The sequence below is a fragment of the Salminus brasiliensis genome, chromosome 7 (genome assembly GCF_030463535.1).
Source record: "Salminus brasiliensis chromosome 7, fSalBra1.hap2, whole genome shotgun sequence".
NCBI classification, from domain to species: Eukaryota; Metazoa; Chordata; class Actinopteri; order Characiformes; family Bryconidae; genus Salminus; species Salminus brasiliensis.
Window position 1 is genome coordinate 24,890,728 of NC_132884.1, and position 20,516 is coordinate 24,911,243.

Here is a 20,516-nt window from a genome sequence, read left to right on the forward strand (position 1 = left end):
GTATTGCAAAGTGTTTTGCATTCATTTATATCAGCAACTCATAAAGAGGGCCGGCTCTGTCCTGGGATGCCTCTTAGACCCAGTGCAGGTGGTGGGAGACAGGAGGATGACAACCAATGCTGGAGAACAGTTCCCACCCCACATACACATACACACACACTTAACTACACACACATGTTGAGGGAATAGAGATCCCTCAATGTGAAAATACAATGTACAATACAATCTCCCCCCCCCCCCCCCCCCCACACACACACACACACACATGCAATTAAGAGTCATTTGCAATTACCTGTAAATAATATTGTTATTGCTTTTTTACTTCTATTATTTATATTGTGTATATAGTGTATTTATCTACATTTTGTATTGAGTGTCTTGCTATCCCTTTCTGCTGTGATACTGGGAATTTCCCCACTGTGGGACTAATAAAGGATTATCTTATCTTAAAATGAAATTAACCATTTTTGTAACATAATAGATTACTGTACATTTGCAATGATGCCACGCATGTATTGGCCTTATCTTGTTCTGTGATCTAGAGAACAGCTATGGTTTAGTATCACATCCTGTGTGCACATGAGTGTACTGCCTGTTTTTAAAACTTGAGCTCACTTCGGCCTCCTACCCTGGAAGGTTGTAGCTACGAGCGTCTGGATGGCTCAGCGCGAGGAGAGGAGCGCAATCTGGCCTTCAAGAACTTCAGCACCATCAAGAAGTTCATCTTTCTCCTCAGCACCAAAGCGGGTAGGTGCAACAGTCCTCATGAGTGTGTGTATATATATACAATACATTTAGGAAGTCCTCAGACGCTTTTACTTTTTTCAAATTTTCTAGCATTATTCCCCCCATCATTGTCCACCCAACCTCCTCACAGTGTGTATTTATAGGTAAAGCCCCAGCAGAAGTACAGGGATGATATTTAGGTTGTGTAGTAAATCGCAGTTCACACTTTTAAAACACTCTGAGGTGACAGACTCAATGCCTGACAACACTCTTTTGACCGACGACTAGATGGTGGTGATTTTCTAAAATGTTTGAGGCATTTATTTTGCCAGCCCAGTCAGAGACAGTGAGGAGAAATGACGAGGTTGTTTGAAATAATAATAATTTAAGAAAACATTTGGAGCCTTTGACCAACCCCCAACCCCCCTGCTCCACCACTGTCCTATGTCAATATTGTTGTCTTTGATTATTATTGTTGTCTGTAAAAGCATATGAGCTAGATTTTAATGCATGTGCTGTGCTATTACGTGTCATCATTTCTAGGAAATCATAACAGGACATTTTCTTTACATGTCCATTTACACTTGGCTACCTTCATAACTATTTTGAGTGCCATTTACAGGAAAACCCAGGTCTTACAGATAAACTTTGACATCATACAAATGTGATGTGACTAAACTGACCCATGTAAAAGCAAACTCATGAAGAAGCACATTCCTGAGTAAACCAAACCTGTTTAAAACATGAAGTGAAGATCGAGTCAAAACTGTAATACTACACTGTCCCCAAAATCCCTAGGCCCTGGCATTTATTCAGATATCACTCCCTTAAAACATAATGAGGCAAAATATTCTGCTTTAAGTAAGTTAAAGAAGAACACAAACTCTTCATATTCACCACTACACGAAGGCCTGAACACACATTCTACTGACAAATTTAGTATTTTCTCTTTAAACGTTTCCCAATGATTTTAATAACTAGCTCACACAGTCTATTCTTGTGAGCACACTTACCGGTAGTGACACACTGATGGGCTTCCGCAAGCTAACACATGTCCATACTAACATGAATCTCTTTTCATTTAAAGTAGAAATTATATTTAAAGTTCAAATGCAGTATAGCACAGCATCACAGAGGAGAAGAGCACAGCCAGCCAGTTTGTTTTTGCAAAATAGATTCTGGTCACCTAGAACAGCAATGACATCTAAAAGCAGAGATGATACACGTCCTGTGATGACTTTGACAAAGGTATTCTCATATTTTTGTTGATTAACAGACACAATATTCCACTTTCATACTACAGGTCAGCATTTCGAGGTTCTGGGGGTCTTCATGAAGCTCCAGTTTCACTACTGTTTGGAGTTTTTGATCAATGAGGAATACCACATTGTGCACCTGCATAAACTACAGTCAGAAAGATGGACAGAGAGAGGGAAAGATATTCCCTACATTGTTAGACCAAATCTGGAAGATTATAAAAACATCAAAAATGGGAAAGGGGAGTTGGGATGGACAAATAAGAAAGATAGAAAGACTTCCTTTTTGTTGATGAAAGGACATGATGTTCCATTTCAGCATTAAGGGGTTCTGGTCATGTAGAACAGTGACTGCATTTGAACAACACGTCCAGGAGAGATGCTGCACTTAATCTCTGCATAAAAGACAAATGAGAAAAACGGACAAAGTGAGACAAAGGTATTCCCAACATGGTTAAAGAAATTCTGGAAGATGTGTTCCCAAATATAAATAAGAAAAATACTTCCTTTTTGTTGATGAATGGACACAATGTTCCACTTCCATGCTACAGGTCAGCATTCAGGGGTTCACACAAAACAGCGACTTCCTCTGAAAAAACAGACACACACGATCAAAGACAACAATAGAAATTCTAGATGGGATTAAGACAATATTACTTTAATAATAAAATGATCAAATATATAAAATGTAATAGAACAGGGTAGAGTGTCCTGCAGCTGATCAAAATCCTGGGGGTGGTCCTCTTGGTTTGCTGGACATCACAAAAGGTGCCTCCAGGGTCTGGCTGTCATTGGAGTCATGACAACGCCAGCGGCCATCCACATCGACGGAGGCCCCCTGAAACATGATGGCCACCATGGTTTTCTGAAAAACAGAACAAGGATGAAAACGTGTAGAACTGTCACTGGACACATATTTCTAAAAAGGTCCACATTACTAGAAAAGGCACCAACAAGAACTGACCAGGAAGACCTCCTGCACTGATGAGTCTGTTGATTCGGTGCGCAGGAAGAACTTGGCCTCACTGATGAAGGATCCGATGCACTGAATGGACAGAGGAGATGGTGATTAACATAAAATCAAAAAAGGACAAACTGGTTTCAAAAGCCTCATCAATTGACTGAGTGTGTAGGTTTACCCTGATGCAGGCCACAGCACTGGTGGTGGCGAAATGCTGGGGAGGCAGCTGTAAACACAACGAAAAGCATGAGGTTGAAAGAAAACAGGCCACAGAACATCTATTTACTATAAAACCATGAATCTGCTCCACTGACTGACCTCCAGTGAGCGCACAAGATAGAAGTCGTTGGTGAGCACCCACCAGTGCTCCGACTCCAGACCGCTGTAGCTGGCCTTGTGCTGAAGCTTCACCTCCACCAGCTACAGAAATCATGTGGACAAACATCTCATCAGTGTGAATATTGATTTGAAGTAAAGTTCCTTCAACAACCGTTCATAAAATGTGTGTGTGTGCAGAGTAACTGTATTAGAAACACAATAAAAACTCAGAGGAACCTTTCTGTAGTCCGATGACCACTTAGAGTACGTGGAGGCAAACGTCCTGTTTGCTCTGTCCACCTCTCCGCAGGACGGCTACAGGGACGGTGAAAGAGAAAACAAGATCTTTAGACTGTTAAAGTAACCAGACAGAGGAAAATAATCATTTAAATAAAGAGTGGAATATTTCTGTTCTGCAGAGACGCCTCCAACAGCAAAGACAACACACAGGAATACACTTCAGGAATAGTTCTGTAATCTTCCCAATTCATTTATCCTCATTAGTCTTTTCAAACCAAGTGAGAAAGATTACCTCTGGGATGAGCACACAGAAGGAGGGGAAGATCTCCTGCTCCAGACGATCCATTCCTAAGAAAAATGTTGAAATAGCATGTTGAAGTATTTCATGTTAAAATGGTTCGTAATGACTGAAATATTTAAGGAAGGTTTTACAACATAAACAGTGTCTGTAGTGCAGATTCACTAAAGTCCAACCAATGAAAAACAGCCCTGACTTCTTCTTACTGGGGTAACCTGCTGCCATAGCAAACCAACAGCTAGCTTAGCATAATGCTAGCTAGCTAAATTCAGCTAACATTACTAGCCTGCTGAAGAGTGGAGGGGTTACAATTAAATTTGAGCTCGCCGAGAGAAAATAAGACCAGGACTAGTGAAAGTCCTCCTCTCCCTGTCTGTTATTAAAGCATGCTGGAATATGGAGGGTGTAGCGCTCCTGAAGCAGAGAAGCGAGCTCTTACAGAGGCACAGAGCGCCGCTACTCGCTCAGTAACTGCAGCGTTAGCTACGTTTGCTCTGTGCTCTGGAAGCAGCCGCTAACTGAACTCACCATCGCAGGCCTCGGTCCGCTGCTGGTCCAGGATCCGCCGCCACCTAGAACAGAGAACATAAGCGGTTACAGCTGAAACGCCAGCAGCCCAGAGGACCACCGGCCGCAGCTGAACCCCGAGGAAAGGCGGAGGAAAAGCCATGTTCCGCTCGTCGGCTCTGCAGCTAGTGAAAGCTCAGTTGGATGTCGGTAAACGACTGATCCCTTTCAGGGGTTCGGTTTTATTAGATTCCACAGAACGTTCTTTCACCTTGGAGACCGACTTTCATCTCATAACATGGTCACGAGACAGCGACATTTGAACGGTTGGAGTTATGATACGTCACCGTTTCTAAGAGACGCTTTCTGAAGTTCTCCCATCAGCTCCGCTTCTAACGAGATGCTGCATCCAGCCGACTGGCACTAATCAGACCAGCATCAGACTCCAGGGTTCACACACTTTCACCCATTTCGACTTTTTAAGTACCAAAAAAAAAAAAACAGGAGCAAAAGTTTTCCAGTAAAGGTATTCCAGTACTGAACATCCAGATAAATGTGACCAGTAAGAAACCAGTGACTTTAAATTACCAACAGAAGATGACTGATAGAAAAGGTCACCGTGTGGTAACTGCTTATGATTTTCAGAGGCATCATTTTAGACAGATACTTGTAATATCTGCACTTATTCAGCTTCTTTCACCCCTCCTCAATCCTTCCCTTCACATCATCAAGTTCACTCTGCTTCTCCTTTGCTATTAGACTCAACAATCCATGTATCCTGTCCTGCTGCCTCAGTCATCTGCTGACTTTCTCAGGGCAGCTACGTCCATCTCTAGCCGGAGTTCTGTCGAGTTGTCCTGTCTTATCGAAATGTCCCACCGTAGCGCATATTTATAGACATAGCTGTGGACTTGTCCTGCCACAGCGCGCATTCACAGACAGAGAGGCAGTAACTCAGAGAGAAATTATACAACCCGCTCTCTGTTACTTTCTCTGCCTACACCAGTGATTTCATAGAAATATGATATTAACGTACATTACTCTACAGGTAGGATCATCTGATAGACTGCAGTAAACTGCAGTGACCTGCCCGTGTGAGAGAAGCAACAGTCCACAGCATACAGGCCATATTTCTGAGTATCTGGAGCTATCAGCCGTATGCAGATGAAGCAGGATGTCCTCTCTGTCTCTGAAAGAACTGCCGCAGAATGGCATTTAGCTGGATTCACCTTTTTTTGCAACAGCTAGAATCTTTAACATCCTTTTCATGTAAAAGAAGGATAAAAACTGCACCATCGGTGCATCTGTCTGGTACGTGGTGAAAAGGGAGCTGCTTGTTTGGCTACAGAAAGGAAAAGGTTCATTTTGACTGTTAGCAGGGGGTCTTCAGTCAGTGCTTTCACAGTCTCATATGAAGCAGTGTTCAGCTCTTTAAACTCCTTTTCAGTGATTTTTCTTGAAGTCGGAGGCTCCACATGTCCTGGATTAGTCTTCTCTCCTTGCAGGACTGTGTTTGAGTAACCAGTACAGGCTGGATAGCAGATCTGGTAGTTTCCAGTCAGTGTAAAGAAACCTCGTTCTGAATGTGCCATTAAAAATGTGCAGCCCAAAACTTCCACAGAATCCCAGTCTGTTTCAACTGGTCTTCCAGTGAATCGACAGATTTCCAGTTCGTGTTTGGGCCATCCACTGACACTTACCTCAGACGACGCAGGTTCAGTTTCTCGACACACTGGTTAAAATGCTGTAGCTTTTGGGAAACATTATTGAACCTCATTGATCTTGATGTCATATGGCTTAAATTCCAGCAAAATTAGTAGTAGTAAAAGTAGTAGTATACTTTCACCACGATTAACAAGAGGCTACTTTTCACTGACACATACCAGTCTCCATAGACTATACATGTACATACAAGAATTAACTATTCACCTAAAATATCTAATTCAAATTTTATTTGTCACATACATAGTCATACACAGTATAACTTGCAGTGAAATGCCCACATCAAAGCTATACAATAAAGATCTAAATTTAATCTTAAACTAAACCTTAACTTAATGAAATAAAGTGCAAAAGTGCAAAAAAAAATATTAAAATAAAAGTTACATTTAAGTTAAATTTAAATAAAAACTAAAATATATAGATATATTTATAAATATAGAAATATAGAAATAAAAGAAGCAAGAAAATATACAGATGGAGAAGCAAATAAATATACAGATGGAATCTAATACTTATGATTTTTATCATATTGTAACTTTGTTGCAATATTCTATATGTATTACCGTTTTCATGGCAATAAAAAATATGACTTCCTCTCCCTTTTATACTGCTTGTCTATTTATTGTTCTATTTATTGTAATTTTATGGACACTTATATTCTTTTCTATTGCTTTTCTGCTGTGACTTAAAATGTCCTAAATGTGTGATTAATAAAGGGTTACCTTATCTTACCACACATGCAGGAACCAAACAGAACTAAACTGAGCATAATTTTAAACACTGTGATAAAATGAACACATATACACATTCATATGGTAAATAATGCACACAAGATTACACAACCAAATGAGTTATGTAGACACCCCAAAACTGGACTGGACATGAATAGGCCTAGAAACTAAATACCTTAATTAGCTATAATAATTATAAGGACAAAATAACTCATTTATATTCTAATTCAACCTCAACGTTGAATGCTGGCTTTATTAATACATGGGCTTTATGTGTACACTTACACATGTGAAAGAATAAAACAACATAAACAGACTTAAACTGTGCATGAATTAAGACAGTAAAATAGTAATAATACAAACAAATTAAAACAAAAAAACACTTACTACACTTACTAACACTTACATTTACTAACAACAGAAATCAACGGAAAGCAAGAAAAGCAGCAGGAATTAACAACTTCAATAAATCAACAGAATACTGATGTTCACTGAGTCTTATGGACAGAAAAGATACCATTAGCCTCATCAATGGTCCTCTAATAATGCCTCAGCAGCTCACCTACGATGGCACGCTTAGAAAGGCACAAGCTGGGGGGCGAGGCACAAGCTGAGCGGGTCTCTGTAGGAGTCTATGAAGACTCCTTCTTAGCAGCCGATTGGTCACGCAGATGAAACAGTCTGAGGATGCAGCGTGGTGACGTCACTAGCAAGGTCCCGCCTCTTGCAACTGCGGCGCAACTCGTATGCTTTTTTCATTTCTTACGGAATTGAATTTTAATTATTCAAAAAATACATTTTAAATAAAATATTTTCTGGGGGTCGAATACATAGTTTCACGCGTAAAATTTGCGTCAAACTGAAATGTTAAGCGCGTGCACGGACTTTTATTTTGGATGTCTGAAACGATGGCATTCAGAAACCGGAAATGATTTCGGGAACGTCATCAGTGATATGAGAATAAAACATTTTTAAAGATTTTATGATCTACTTTACTGGAACATATAGAGGATCTGGCTCGGCGCTGCTCGATATATACAGTGAGTAAAAGCCCAAGCAGAGTCTGGTTGTGAAAGATGTGAGTTCATCAGCAGTAACAGCAGACTCGAGAAATGCAGCGCCTGAGGTTTTCCGTTCCCTCCGTTTATCACACCTGCAAGTCCTACTGCCGGAGTCGGGCGGTCTTTACCTGCAGTGTAAGGCAGTAAAACAAGACCTCGCGTTATTGCCATGTTTTCTTTACAGCGTTAAATGTTATTTCAGCGCTGATTTCTAGACTCTGTGAGCTTTGTGAATTGTGTAACTAGCACAGTTCGCTTCAGCAGTAGCTAGCCAACTTATCTGAAGTTATTCTTAGTTGTGTGTATAACGACAAGCTCCCTCTCCACGGATTCCTGTCTTTCTGTACTGCACAGTTTCGACATTTATACAGGGTGCTAGTAAATGTATGCACGGGTTGAACCTTTCAGTGAACAGCTCAAGTAGTTTTTCAAGGTTTCATTTGTCTTTCTCCCTCCAAACCACGAGAATTATTAATTTTTAAAAGACATATACTAAAACAGTCATGTTGAGTGCTGTCAGGTTTGCCCACATACAGTGACTGGCCCGTTTGGGAAGTCAGCTGACAAGTCAGCAGGTCCCTCCTTCCTTCCTTCCTTCCTTAGCCACTATGATAATACAGCTTAGCCTCAGTGCCTCTCTTAGAGCATTGGATTAGCAGAGGTACAGCTGCACTAGTTTTATTCAGACTGGCTTTAATATATACATGCAGACTGTCAGTTTCACATTTATATGAACTACTTAAACTTATATCTGTAGAGTCACAAAGCAAGCATGAGTGATTTTGCAGTCCTCAACACTGGCCGAAAGATGCCCCTTGTTGGACTAGGAACATGGAAGAGTGAACCAGGAAAGGTGAGATATGAATACTACACTATACATTATGTTTTTGTAATATATTCATTTCAATGAATCGTTTTTTTTTTTTTCTTTTTTTGACAAAAATTGTGTCTGCACCTTTCCTTTTCTTATTGTAATGGAAGCAGGGCTTTACTCAGGTATTTTTTCTCAACGTTCTTTATTGTAGGTAAAGCAGGCGGTCATCTGGGCACTTCAGTCCGGCTATCGACACATTGACTGTGCTGCCATTTACGGAAATGAACCAGAAATTGGTGAAGCTTTGCAGGAGATGCTGGGACCCGACAAAGTGAGTCAGCCATGTAGATTAAGTAAGCTATATGGAAAACAAAACAATAGACATTTACCACTGCTTTAGCTTCCCACTGTGTCACTGCCACTAGTTTCCAATAAGACTGTTTAAAAGAAGGTAGTAGCCTATACAACTATGTACATGCCCACCTAGAAAAAGTGTGCAATCAGCAATTAAAAGATAGAGCTGATACAGGAAACCTTACACTAATCTGGACTAGTCTTACTTTATCAGCCCCATCATAAATTTATAATATTATAATTTTCCATCTTTATTCTGTTCTGTTCTGTTATTTATATGTATTGCCACTACAAGTACCAATTTTAAATGAGTGGCTTTTCTCTCTATCCTCACTCTCAGGCCTTAAGGCGAGAGGACGTGTTTGTGACCTCTAAGTTGTGGAATACACGGCACCATGCAGAGGATGTGGAGCCTGCCCTACTCAAGAGCTTGAAGGAGCTGAAGCTGGAGTACCTGGACCTCTACCTCATTCATTGGCCTTATGCTTTCCAGTGAGACCCCTGCCCTCAGCAATGTCTACTGATGTACACATTGACAGCAGTCCAAGCTTGTTGCTAACCGTTTGTTTGTGTAGTTTGGCTTACGCTTTGGCTTTACACTAGATGTCCTTTCAGTGTTATGATTCTTCCCTCAGTGAGATTTTGTTGTTTTTGTTTTCAGACGCGGGGATACCGCTTTCCCTAAAAGGGAAGATGGGACAATACTGTACGACGATATTGACTACAAAGTGACATGGGCTGCCATGGAGAAACTTGTGGAAAAGGGGCTTGTGAGGGCTATTGGGCTCTCCAACTTCAACAGCCGACAAATTGACGACATTCTTTCAGTGGCCAACATAAAGCCTACCGTTTTGCAGGTCAGGGTTATGTTTTATTGTCTGGATATGTATAGATCACCCTCTTTATTTTACATTTTAATGCTTAGAAACTTACCAAAACATATTTGTATATATTTTTATTTTTATTAATCAGGTGGAGGGCCACCCATACCTGGCACAGGTAGAGCTGCTTGCTCACTGCAGGGATCGGGGAATAGTGATGACTGCTTACAGTCCACTGGGTTCTCCAGACCGAGCCTGGAAAAGACCAGATGAGCCAGTTCTGTTAGAGGAACCAGTAATTTCTTCTTTGGCCAAGAAGTACAACAAGTCTGTTGCACAGATTATAATCAGGTACAGTATACACCAACAAATGTGGCAATAACACAGAAATTTAGTTATGTGTACTAATAGTACATTTCATGTGAATGAGAATAAAGCTGGAGTGGAGCTGTGTGTTTTATTTGTTGCATTTTTAGTAAATATTACATTATCTCATTGTAAATGATCTTGTTTGCATTATGTCAGGTGGCAAACCCAGCGAGGCATAGTGACGATCCCAAAGAGTGTTACAGAGTCTCGCATCAAAGAAAATTTACAGGTTATTTCTTTTGCATGTGAAATTAAAGATTATTATCAGCTGGCACCACTTGGACTATTCAGCATGTTATAGCCGTGACTGTCTACTTGCAGGTCTTTGACTTCACTCTGGAGCCTGAGGAAATGAACAGTGTGACAGCGTTGAATAAAGGCTGGCGTTACATAGTGCCAACTATTACTGTAAGTTTCTTTCCTGCTGGCCTATAAATGTTTAGTGTCATTTCAGTTTGCAACAGTGCAACAGTAGCTCAGGACCTTCTGAGAGGTATCAAAGGCAAAATATCTGTACATCTCTCTGTGTATATCTGTAGTGTATGGTTGGATTATTGTGGCCAGTAATTTTAATGAGTTTCCTTTACTTATTAAAGAAAACCTTGTTTTATGTTGTCCTATCAGGTGGTTTTGGCTTGCTTCCTTTGGGTTTTATTTGGTGATTGGATACACATCTGCTGTCCAGCACAATGCCTGTATCATCCGAATGTAAAACCACCCAACCCGAATGGAAAACCCAGAAAACCCTGAAATGTTCCTTTCAATAGGTTGGAAGTGTTCTCTCACATTTGGCCATTTACATTTGGTATTTTTTCTTTCCAGGTTGATGGCAAGCCCGTACCAAGAGATGCAGGACATCCTCATTACCCTTTCAATGATCCATATTAACACATCGTGCTGCAAGATTCTGTGCCTTCCAACCCACCACAACTCCAACCCACTTCTGTATACTGAACACAATAAATACTTTTCTTACTGACTGGGGGATTTGTGGTGTCCTATATTGACATAGATGTTTTAGGAGCATTTATGTACTGAAGAAGACTTGTTTATCTCTCGTGATGATGATGATGATAAAGAACACAAAAGCCTTTGTTAATACAGAAATCATTCTTGAACTTCTACAGAATACCTCTTCAATATAAGTCATTTATGCTGCCAGCATACCGTAATAGGTGCATTTTCGACAGATGTTGAATTACTGCTGAATAGGCTGTTTTCAAATCATACGGCAGGCCAAACGTGTACAACGAGATGTAGTGTTTGGGCACCCCTGTTGAAATGATGTGGCTGATTTTCTAAATGAAAATAAGTGAAGTAATGTATGAGAAACATACCTAAATGTAAAGAAAATGTGTAAAATGAAAATTTTTGCACACAATTATTATTTTTTTATATTTTTTTTGTAAATTTAAAAATCATGATGTATCTTTTTTTTTTTTCTAGGCTATTTGTTAAATTAAGCTACTAAACGGTCGACGTTGGTTCTCTGTACAGTGTTAAAATAATTCACATCTCAATGAAAAACCAAAAAACTGTTTAGTTATTTTTTTTATTATTATTATTTTATTATTATTTATTAAAGACGGTTAAAGATAACGATAAGTGAAAACGTAGCTAGTTATTCACGAAAGCTCTTGTTGCTTTAACATGCCATTAAATAAGGAAAATGATGACGCTGGCACCTTCCCATAATTATGGTGGGTTTCTTAAAGCTCTTGAAAAAGTTTTACAACTAAATATACATTGGCCCCCACTCCCTACAACAAAATAAAAAGTGATATTATTTATTTATTTTTTCAAGAGTGTCTTATTACTGTTAGCTTATCTATACCGTGGTTTAGGCAATCCAAATATTGTAGCAGTGGGAGCATTTCGCCTATAAGAATATCCAGCTAGTGTTAGTCTTATTTAGACAGCTCGACTATCGGACAGTGAGGGCGAGCGAGTGAGCTCGGAGTGCCTCCTGCAGAGAGGAGAGGGCGAAAGCGCCTCTTCCCCTTTAAAGGCACTCTCCCGCGTTTCGCCACAGGGTGAAAGTTCGACGGAAGTGAGGCTGCTGTATCCGTATTTAAAGGCGCCAACAAAGCGGGAGAGAAGTCCAGGGCGCACAAATCTGCCATCTTCTGTTCTCAGGCGAATTCAGTGGAGTAAGCGCCTCTGTTTGTCGAGTAATACTTGCTTGGCTTTTCTCCCCACGCTGTCGAAATGCCAGAGGAGACGGCCGCTGCGTCGACCGCTGAGAGGTGAGTGGAGAAGGGGGCCGTGCGGAGCAGCAGCAGTGGAGGAGGAGGAGGAGGAGGAGGAGGAGGAGGACAATGAGCGGCAGAGCTGAGACAACTTATTATTACCTACAGATGAACTGTAGAGAACTGCTGCTCTTACCCAGAGCCCTCAAACGACAGGCTAACGTACTGTTGAGCAGTTTCGGTTGAGCCTGGGTGTCTTTGCCCACGCTTGTGTCCTGCGCGAGCACGTCCTGCGCGCGTCTGCTGGACTCTCTGGTTTGGCGGGAGAACGAAACGCTGCTGCTAAGGTTGCTAACGTTAGCTGGCTAAGCTAGCTGCGTCCTTTCCTTTTCCTCAACTAACGTTAAGCACCGAAAGTTAGCCAGGAGCGCCTGCTTCTCCAACTTCAGGGTGTTTTTGTTGCTGTTCTGCGCGCACTGACCCAGGTTTCTGAAGAGTACACCATTAAAGTCATATCCACGAGTGGCTTCAGTGACTGCACGCTCCTCTCAAACACGGCCACTCGGGAGGGAAGTTTTGAGGGACGTCTGTAACGTCTTGTCTTAGTTCAGTAACCACTGCTTCAATTACTTCTGTTGCCGCGGTTTTTCTGGTGGCCTCGTGATGGGGACACGGTGGTCTCTTACTGCCGTTGTGTGAACGGCTGTGAGCTAGCTAGCCTCTCCGGATAAACACATGCGGGGAAAGGAGCCTGTACAGCCCTGTCTACCACCGCTTTACTTCGGAGCGCGATCACCCTTACCTCAGTTAAGGTCATGAGTGGTTTAATGTCACTTGATTCTTCAAGATCCCATAAAAAGGTTTGACACTGACCAAAGACCTGCTGGCTGCCCTGTTCGCATGCATTGGGATGCCATGGGATTGCATACTGGTGTGACCTCATGCCAAACGTGGCCTTTGTAACTCAGAAGAGGCAGAGATCCTGTGCTGTTATGCCTCAAGCTGTGAGGTTGTTCTTTTGTGTAATGTGATGTATCCTAATGATCAGTCACATGGGTAACTACTTGATTGTGATATTTTTATTTATTTATTTTTTTCTTTTCAGTATGGAAGAGAAGCCCTGCTCATCCAGTGCTGCCGACAGGTGAGTGGGTAGCTGTAGTTAATGACTAGATCACGTCCTAGTTGTTTGCATGTGCAGTAACCTGTAAGTGGTCATTTCTTTGCAGTTCTGTCGACGTGGCTGAAGAGGCAAAGAAGCTCATTGGCACAGGAAACCGGCACCTAGTCATGGGTGATGTTGTGTCTGCAGTTGGTGTGTTCCAGGAGGCCTGTGCTATGCTGTGAGTATTGCTGAGGATGCATATTGGTCAAAACTGTGCACACATGCATAACTGAAAATATCTTAAGGGTTCAGTCACTTTAGGACACTTATGTTTGGAAACTGCTGTGTGCTAGAGAAAACTACCACTAGGCCTTTAAACTATTTTGCAGCTGGAGTGCTCCTCCACCAGTGCTTTCTAAATTTAATGGATCGCAATAAATGAGTGTTGAGGTTAATTTCAATGTCCTGGTACACAGTTCCAATGATTACTTTATCTGGTTCTTCCTTAGAGCTGAGAAATATGGGGATACTGCTGATGAATGTGGAGAGGCATTTTTCTTATGTGGGAAATCCTTGTTGGAGCTTGCCAGGTAACAGTCTGTTCAGTAGTTCTAGAGTAAAACTAAATCCAGTGCTTCTATTGCTAGTGTCCCGGTCTGAATCACTGTGCTCTTGCAGAATGGAGAACACAGTCTTGGGGAATGCTTTGGAGGGAGTACCTGAGGAAGAGGGAGAGAAACAGGACGATTCCAAGATTGAGAGTGCAGATAACTTGGATGGTTGGTATACTGGTGTGTGGAAACACCAGATCTACCCAATGTGATGTGTTTTCAGTTTTTTTTTTTGTTTTGTTTTTTTTTTTAACTGAAATACTAAACTGAGCATTTAGAAGATTCTGGTTCATGCACAACTGAGGCTGATGTGGGACTAAAGGAATAATCACTGTAGTGAAGGTTCAGTTTCCAAGAGAAAGAAGCAACTGAAGAGTGGCAGTGTAGCTTCTAATACATTTAAATAAGCTTTAAGTAGGTGTATATGACTCAGACCAATCATGTAATTTGTTGCAAACAAAGTTTTCCCCAAATCAATCAGCCCTGGAAGCCTGTGTTTACACTTATGTTTCCACCACAATAGAGAAAACCAGAGATGAGCTACGTGAACAGGTTTATGATGCCATGTCGGATGACAAGAGAGATTCTGCAGAAGATAAAAAGGAGATAAAGAAAGATGAGCAAGAGATGAAGGAACCTGGGGACACGAAAGCAAAAAAGGAAGATGGTACAGATAATTCTGTCCAAAGTGAAGAGAAGGCTGAATCTCCTGTTAAACATGGAGAGAAGACCACAGAGCATCCTGTCACAAGTGAAGAGAAAGCTGCTGAAAGTCAGAAGAGTCCTGAAGACTCTGTCAAAACTGATGAGAAAGCTGCTGAAAATGGAGACAAACCTGCAGAGCATCCGGTCACAAGTGAAGAAAAAGCTGATGGTGACAAAACTACGGAGAGTCCTGTCAAAAGTGAAGAAAAGGCTGTTGAAAATGCAGACAAGGTGGATGAAGGCGCTGAAGCCTCAAAACAGGAAGATATGGCCGTGACCAATGGGTCTGAGAAGAATGCGCAGCAAGATGTGAAGAGCACAGAAGAGCCAAAGGGGGAAGAAGATGCTCCTGAACCTATGGAGGAAGAAGGTGGAGGTAAACGTGTTGAATATGGAGGGCAGCACATGGATTGTGGTTGGGGTGGTTTTTCCCTTTTTCTCCACCCTCCTGTCTCCCACTTGGTGAATGCTTTCTTCCACCGGGCTTTAGTCTGCTGTTGTGGTTGTGACTTGAGCACATTGTCAAGACTCATTTTATTAGCTGGTTTAATTTCACTGTAATCTTTGTTTTAGATGATGACGATGAAGATGAGGAGGAGGATGGTGATGAGGAAGAGGAAGGGGAGGGAAAGGATGATAAGGTATGGAATTTGATGTTCTCCACCCTGTTACCTGTGGGTGGGTTTTTTTTTTTTTTTTTTTTTTTTTTTTAAAAACTCCATGAACTCATGAAGTATCTGTTTAGGAGAGTGAAGAGGATGAGGTTGGAAATCTTCAGTTGGCTTGGGAGATGCTGGAAGTGGCTAAAGTTATTTACAAAAGGTAAGATGCTTGGAAGAATCTTATAACTTTATCCTATATTCATAGTTCTTGGTTTGAAATGTGAAATTACTTGTTTTAATAGGAAGGAGAGCAAAGAAGACCAGTTAATGGCAGCGCAGATCTTCTTGAAACTTGGAGAAGTTGGTGCGGAGTCTGGTATGTTTAATGTAATGATGCATTAAGTCTGGGATGGGTGAGCTTGCAGTCTTGTTTCCCTCTTTCCCTAATGCATCTACAGAACCTGAAGGAGGAGTAAAAAAGGATATGCCATTATTTTCCTAAATGTACAACAAAAAGACCAAAATGGGTTCATGCTTGAGTGTTAACATGCTGAAATAAGTCATGTAAGCAACCAAAATGCCTGTTTTGTAAGTAAATTTTTGGGCGGAAAGCACTATACATTGTTATGGAGGCATTAAAGCACATCACTTATTTATAATGGATATGAGGGCCTAAGGAGACATTTGGGCGTGACGTGCAAAGTTTAACTTTGTTCATCGCTGAAGTTCTCATAGGGCTGATGCCACCAGACCCCACTACAGGGCTTTGGTTTTAGAGTAATCACATTTTTCACTGGTCCTCAGTTCATGTCTGCCTTAACTAGTTCTTATATTTGCATAACCTGCAAGAGCTTTCATTGAGCTGAGTCTCTCTCTCTCTCTCTCTCGCTCTCTCTCTCATATAGGTAACTACACTCAAGCTCTGGAGGACTTTAAGGAGTGCTTGGCTATACAACTGAAGCACCTACCCCCTCACAGTCGTCTGCTGGCAGAGACTCATTACCAGCTGGGCACAACCTTTAGTTACACGTCTCAGTACAGCCAGGCTATTGAGCACTTTACAAAGTCGATCAAAGTCATCGAGAGTCGCCTGGGTATGTTGTGAATCAGAGTAGCCTTTCACTTGTGATCACCCTGAGACATGTCTGTGGCACACTCTTGAACTTTTCAATCAGGACAGTCTTTAAACTTGTTACTCTTCTTAGCCATGCTTCAGGAAGTGATCGACAAGGCAGAGGGGGCTGAGGGAGCAAAGGAAGAAAGGACTGAGCTAGAGGAGCTGAAGCAGCTGCTGCCAGAGATTACTGAGAAGATAGAAGATGCAAAGGAAAGCCAGAAGACTGCAGCTGCAGCATCAGAAGCTATTCATCAGACCCTGGTGAGTTAAAATGACTTGTAGAAATCCAAATCCATTTAATGGAGGTGAGCGCTGGAGAAGCTGGATCTGAATGTTCTGTGTCTTTGTTTCAGGGAGGAGCGTCTACGTCATCAGCATTTCCAGCTGAAAACGGTGGCCCATCTTCATCCACAGCCAGCCAGGTTTGTTGGTTCTTGATTGTGGTCTTGTTTGGAGTCTTTGCTAGCAAGTCTGACCTCTGCTTTAACTGAACAGTATAATAGGACAAAGACTTCTGTTCTTTCAGATCACTGTTAAGCCAGCTGATGGTGGATCTTCAGCAGCTGCATCGGATATCTCTCATCTTGTCCGTAAGAAGGTCGGTGGTTAACTTTCTTGGGTGATTGCTTTTGGGGGGGGGGGTTGCTTCATCTGTAATTCTCAGTGTTGGCTTCGCTGTACACAACTTGACAACTGTTGCCCCTTACCTTGATGTGTGAGGCATGCATGCTGGATTGTTTTGTAGCCAGAAGGTATGATGTGAAGCATGGCGGTTGAGAGATGATGGTCTGGAGTTCAATGTGATGTGTTATGAGTAGTTGTGGGTTTCTGAGCTTGTGCAGTAGTTTGGATGAGGAGCTGAGGTGAGGAGGTAAAAGGGAAGGAAATAAAGTTTGTTCTATCCTGCTTTGTGTTCCTGCACAGAGGAAACCAGAAGACGAGAGCCCAAAAAAGGACAGTGATGCTAAAAAGGTCAAACAAGAGACCACAGTTAATGGCAGCGGCGACTCTGCCAGCAACAGCAATGGAGTCCAGGAGAAAATGGAGCAGGAGGCGAGTTGATAGGCTTAATGTTTCTCATTGTAGGGTCAGTGGAGGTGGCTTTGGGTGGTCTGGTTAAGGGAAGGTTAGGCTTCAAGTTGCTTCATTGCACCATGTATCTTTTTTCATACAAACGTATGTGGACCCATCTCTGGAGGATCTGCCTCGGCTTGGTGTCATTTGCTGGCCTTTTGGTTTTATTTATATTTTTATTGTAATACCGCTTTAGCTGGTGACTTGTAGGCAGTTGTTGAGGTGTATGTGGTGTTGCTCAAAAGTAATGTCCTATCCACTCCTTTACACTCAGCAATTTTTATTTGGATTGGCTTTAGGTTAACTTATTGGGTTAATGTATTTTTATTTATTTTTCAGCCTGTGAATTCCACTTCCTCAGTGGAAACCTCAGCATAATGGGACTCTCCTGGCTGACCACTGATCTTCCAACCAGCACAGCATGCCTGCCTCAAGTCTCCATGAACAGCTCTTGTTTTGTAAATATGTACCTTTTCTGTGTCTGTCCAATTTTGTATTGTAGTAGAATTTCAATAAAGGATATTTGCATATGTCAAGTTGTCATACATTTTGTTTAGTTTGTTGTAGGGGATTTGAACAAACAGGATATTTGAGCCTGAAGAATGTTTCCCTAATGTGGCTAAAGCTGTGACCTACCAAACCTGATCCTGGTAACATGTCCTACTGTAAAACCGTTTGCTCTGCACTTGGTCCATACCTTCAGTTGTTGATCAGCTGAATAAGGCAATTTTACCTTTCTTGCTAAATGTTGAAATGTACAATTATTTTATGCATTTTCATTAATGCATGTGGTGATTGTACACAGGTGATAATTGGATGAAAATGCATAGGTGCATGTGTCTAAGCCAATCAATATTTCTAATTTTATTAGAAGAAATCAATCTAAAGGTTTTATGTGAAGTTTTGTTAGCATTTGATGCCAAGCAGGTAATTTTAAAACTAAATGTGCTAGGTATCATTTAACACTAGTCCCTGGGACCTTACATTACTAATACTACTCCATATGTTGCTGTAAGCATCTTTTAATAGGAGGGGGGGGGGTAATGCACCATACAGAGACACTTGTACAAAGGTACTTATTCTTTGAGCAAATGGGTCATATACAAACATCCACAGGAAATGTAGGGACAATGTAACATGGGTTGTTTCAGCAGTGGAGTACATTTCTAATTTTGAAAATCTGAAAAATGTAATATTTTCTTCACTGAATAAGAGACTGCTGGCCATCTCCGTTACTGTTCATGTTCACATAGCCATATATCCAGAACAGGGTGTCCTGAAAAAGCAATCTTGCAAAGAATTTGTAGCCGAAAAAAGAACTCAAAGTATAACAACCCAGATAGCAATTGAATTGAATAAGATGTTCAATCAAAGGTTTATGGTTTTGAACTTAACGTTTAGAAATGAGAGAAGCAAAAACTGTATACTTAAAATAAATATATATATATTTACATAATCAAGTCCACGGAACTGACTCGACTGTGCTGTTTTATGGATGCACACAGACCTGTGTGACCAGGGTTTGTTCATGCAATACAACAATTTCCAGCAACATCTTTTACATTGGGAGAACACACCCAATTTGCAAATGGTTTCGGTGCCAGGAGCCAACTTTAAATTAAATTTTAATGTAAAAAAATCTACTCGTTATTTTAAAACTTTCCAATACTGCACGAGTTAATAATGCATCTTTCTTCCATTCATAAACAGGATTACACCAGAATGGTGTGCTGGCTACTTTAAAATGTGTCGGTTGGTGTGCCAGCTGCTTTAGGAGGTGGCAAATGGCCAAGCTGCTGTAAGATGTGTAGGCAGTTAGACGCCTGTTGTGTAATGTCTGCTGGTTTGCTGGCTGGTTTGTGATGTGCTGGTTGGTGTGGCATCTGCTTTAACGTGTCATTTGGTGTGCCAGCTGTTTTAAGATGTACCAGTTGGTGAGCTGGCTGGTTTAAGACGTGCTGGTTGGTGGGCTGACTGGTTTAAGATGTGCCGGTTGCTGTGCCGGCTGCTTTAAGATCTGCTGATTGGTGCGCCAGCTGCTTTAAGATGTGTCGTTTGGTGTGCTGGCTGCTGGTTGGTGTGTCAATCTGCTATACAATATGCCGGTTGGTGATCTGGCTGCCCTGAGATGTGCTGGATGGTGTGCCAAGCTACTTCAGGATGCGTCGGTTGATGTGCCAACTGCTGTAAGATGTGCCAGTTGCTGTGCCAAGCTGCTGTAAAATGTGCCAGTTGCTGTGCTAACGGCTGTAAAAGATCCTTTCTGGTGTGCCATGTGCCAAGCCACTGTAAAATGTACTCCAAAAGGTGCTTGGTGGTTTAAGACGTGTTGATTGGTTCGCTGAGGTGCTGTGTGATATGCCGGTAGGTGTGCCAGCTGTTGTAAAATGTACCAGTTGGTGTGCAGGCTACTTTAAGCTGTGCTGCTTGCCGCTAGGATGTTCTGGTTGAAGTGGCGCCCAGCAATACAAGTGCAGAGTGAAGTGCCGGCTGCTTTCTGAAGTGCCGGGTTAAAAGGATCCAACCCCCTCTCCAATTCCCTTTCAGTCTCTGACGAATGCCATCTTTATGTCCGCTATCCTAAGTATCCCTAAACCAAAGCATAACCACAGCCAAGAATGAAAGAAAGCTCCATGGTTTTGCTGGGGTTTTTTTCTTTGGTCCTACCTTACAGTATTCTCTGTCGACTCCAACGTCTGAGTTGTGAAGAGTGGTTGTGGGTTAACAAGTTAGGATGTTATTATTTATATATTTGGGATTTTAATTGGCATTGACTGTGGGTCTGTGTGGACAGAACTGTGAAGAATGTGTGGGTAGCAATTCAATTAGATCATTTAAAGAAAGTGTTATGAAGATATGGCAATGCCAGATGATGAGGACCTTCAGAACACTGTCTAAAACAGTATTACACACATATCTAAGCGTTTTGAATGGC

General features: G+C 41.6%; 3 protein-coding genes across 5 annotated transcripts; 2 read left to right on the forward strand and 1 right to left on the reverse strand.

Annotated features, from left to right (window-relative positions):
• Positions 1-258: 258 nt before the first annotated feature.
• LOC140559497 (uncharacterized) lies at positions 259-4,718 on the reverse strand. Its single transcript, XM_072683021.1, has 7 exons — positions 4,328-4,718; positions 3,794-3,849; positions 3,499-3,576; positions 3,262-3,363; positions 3,122-3,169; positions 2,947-3,027; positions 259-2,847 (listed from the first exon to the last, which is right to left on the reverse strand). Exons 1-7 carry the CDS (start codon positions 4,467-4,469, stop codon positions 2,704-2,706), a joined length of 651 nt encoding a protein of 216 aa, XP_072539122.1. The 5' UTR covers positions 4,470-4,718; the 3' UTR covers positions 259-2,703.
• Positions 4,719-7,673: 2,955 nt separating this feature from the next.
• akr1a1b (aldo-keto reductase family 1, member A1b (aldehyde reductase)) lies at positions 7,674-11,157 on the forward strand. 2 transcript variants are annotated; one of them, XM_072683023.1, is made up of 9 exons: positions 7,674-7,799; positions 8,578-8,673; positions 8,846-8,965; positions 9,329-9,480; positions 9,650-9,845; positions 9,961-10,160; positions 10,335-10,407; positions 10,500-10,586; positions 11,001-11,157. In XM_072683023.1, the coding sequence occupies exons 2-9, from the start codon at positions 8,593-8,595 to the stop codon at positions 11,064-11,066; spliced, it is 975 nt and encodes a 324-aa protein (XP_072539124.1). In that variant the 5' UTR covers positions 7,674-7,799; positions 8,578-8,592; the 3' UTR covers positions 11,067-11,157. The 2 variants fall into 2 exon arrangements, with proteins under 2 accessions (XP_072539124.1, XP_072539123.1); XM_072683022.1 differs by lacking the exon at positions 7,674-7,799 and adding an exon at positions 7,832-7,955.
• Positions 11,158-12,252: 1,095 nt separating this feature from the next.
• Positions 12,253-18,117, forward strand: nasp (nuclear autoantigenic sperm protein (histone-binding)). Of its 2 annotated transcripts, XM_072683024.1 has the most exons (15): positions 12,253-12,424; positions 13,473-13,511; positions 13,597-13,710; positions 13,982-14,062; positions 14,151-14,251; positions 14,607-15,164; positions 15,362-15,429; positions 15,534-15,610; positions 15,693-15,766; positions 16,296-16,484; positions 16,596-16,768; positions 16,861-16,929; positions 17,034-17,105; positions 17,432-17,560; positions 17,921-18,117. In XM_072683024.1, the coding sequence occupies exons 1-15, from the start codon at positions 12,387-12,389 to the stop codon at positions 17,957-17,959; spliced, it is 1,821 nt and encodes a 606-aa protein (XP_072539125.1). In that variant the 5' UTR covers positions 12,253-12,386; the 3' UTR covers positions 17,960-18,117. The 2 variants fall into 2 exon arrangements, with proteins under 2 accessions (XP_072539125.1, XP_072539126.1); XM_072683025.1 differs by lacking the exon at positions 14,607-15,164.
• Positions 18,118-20,516: the final 2,399 nt, after the last annotated feature.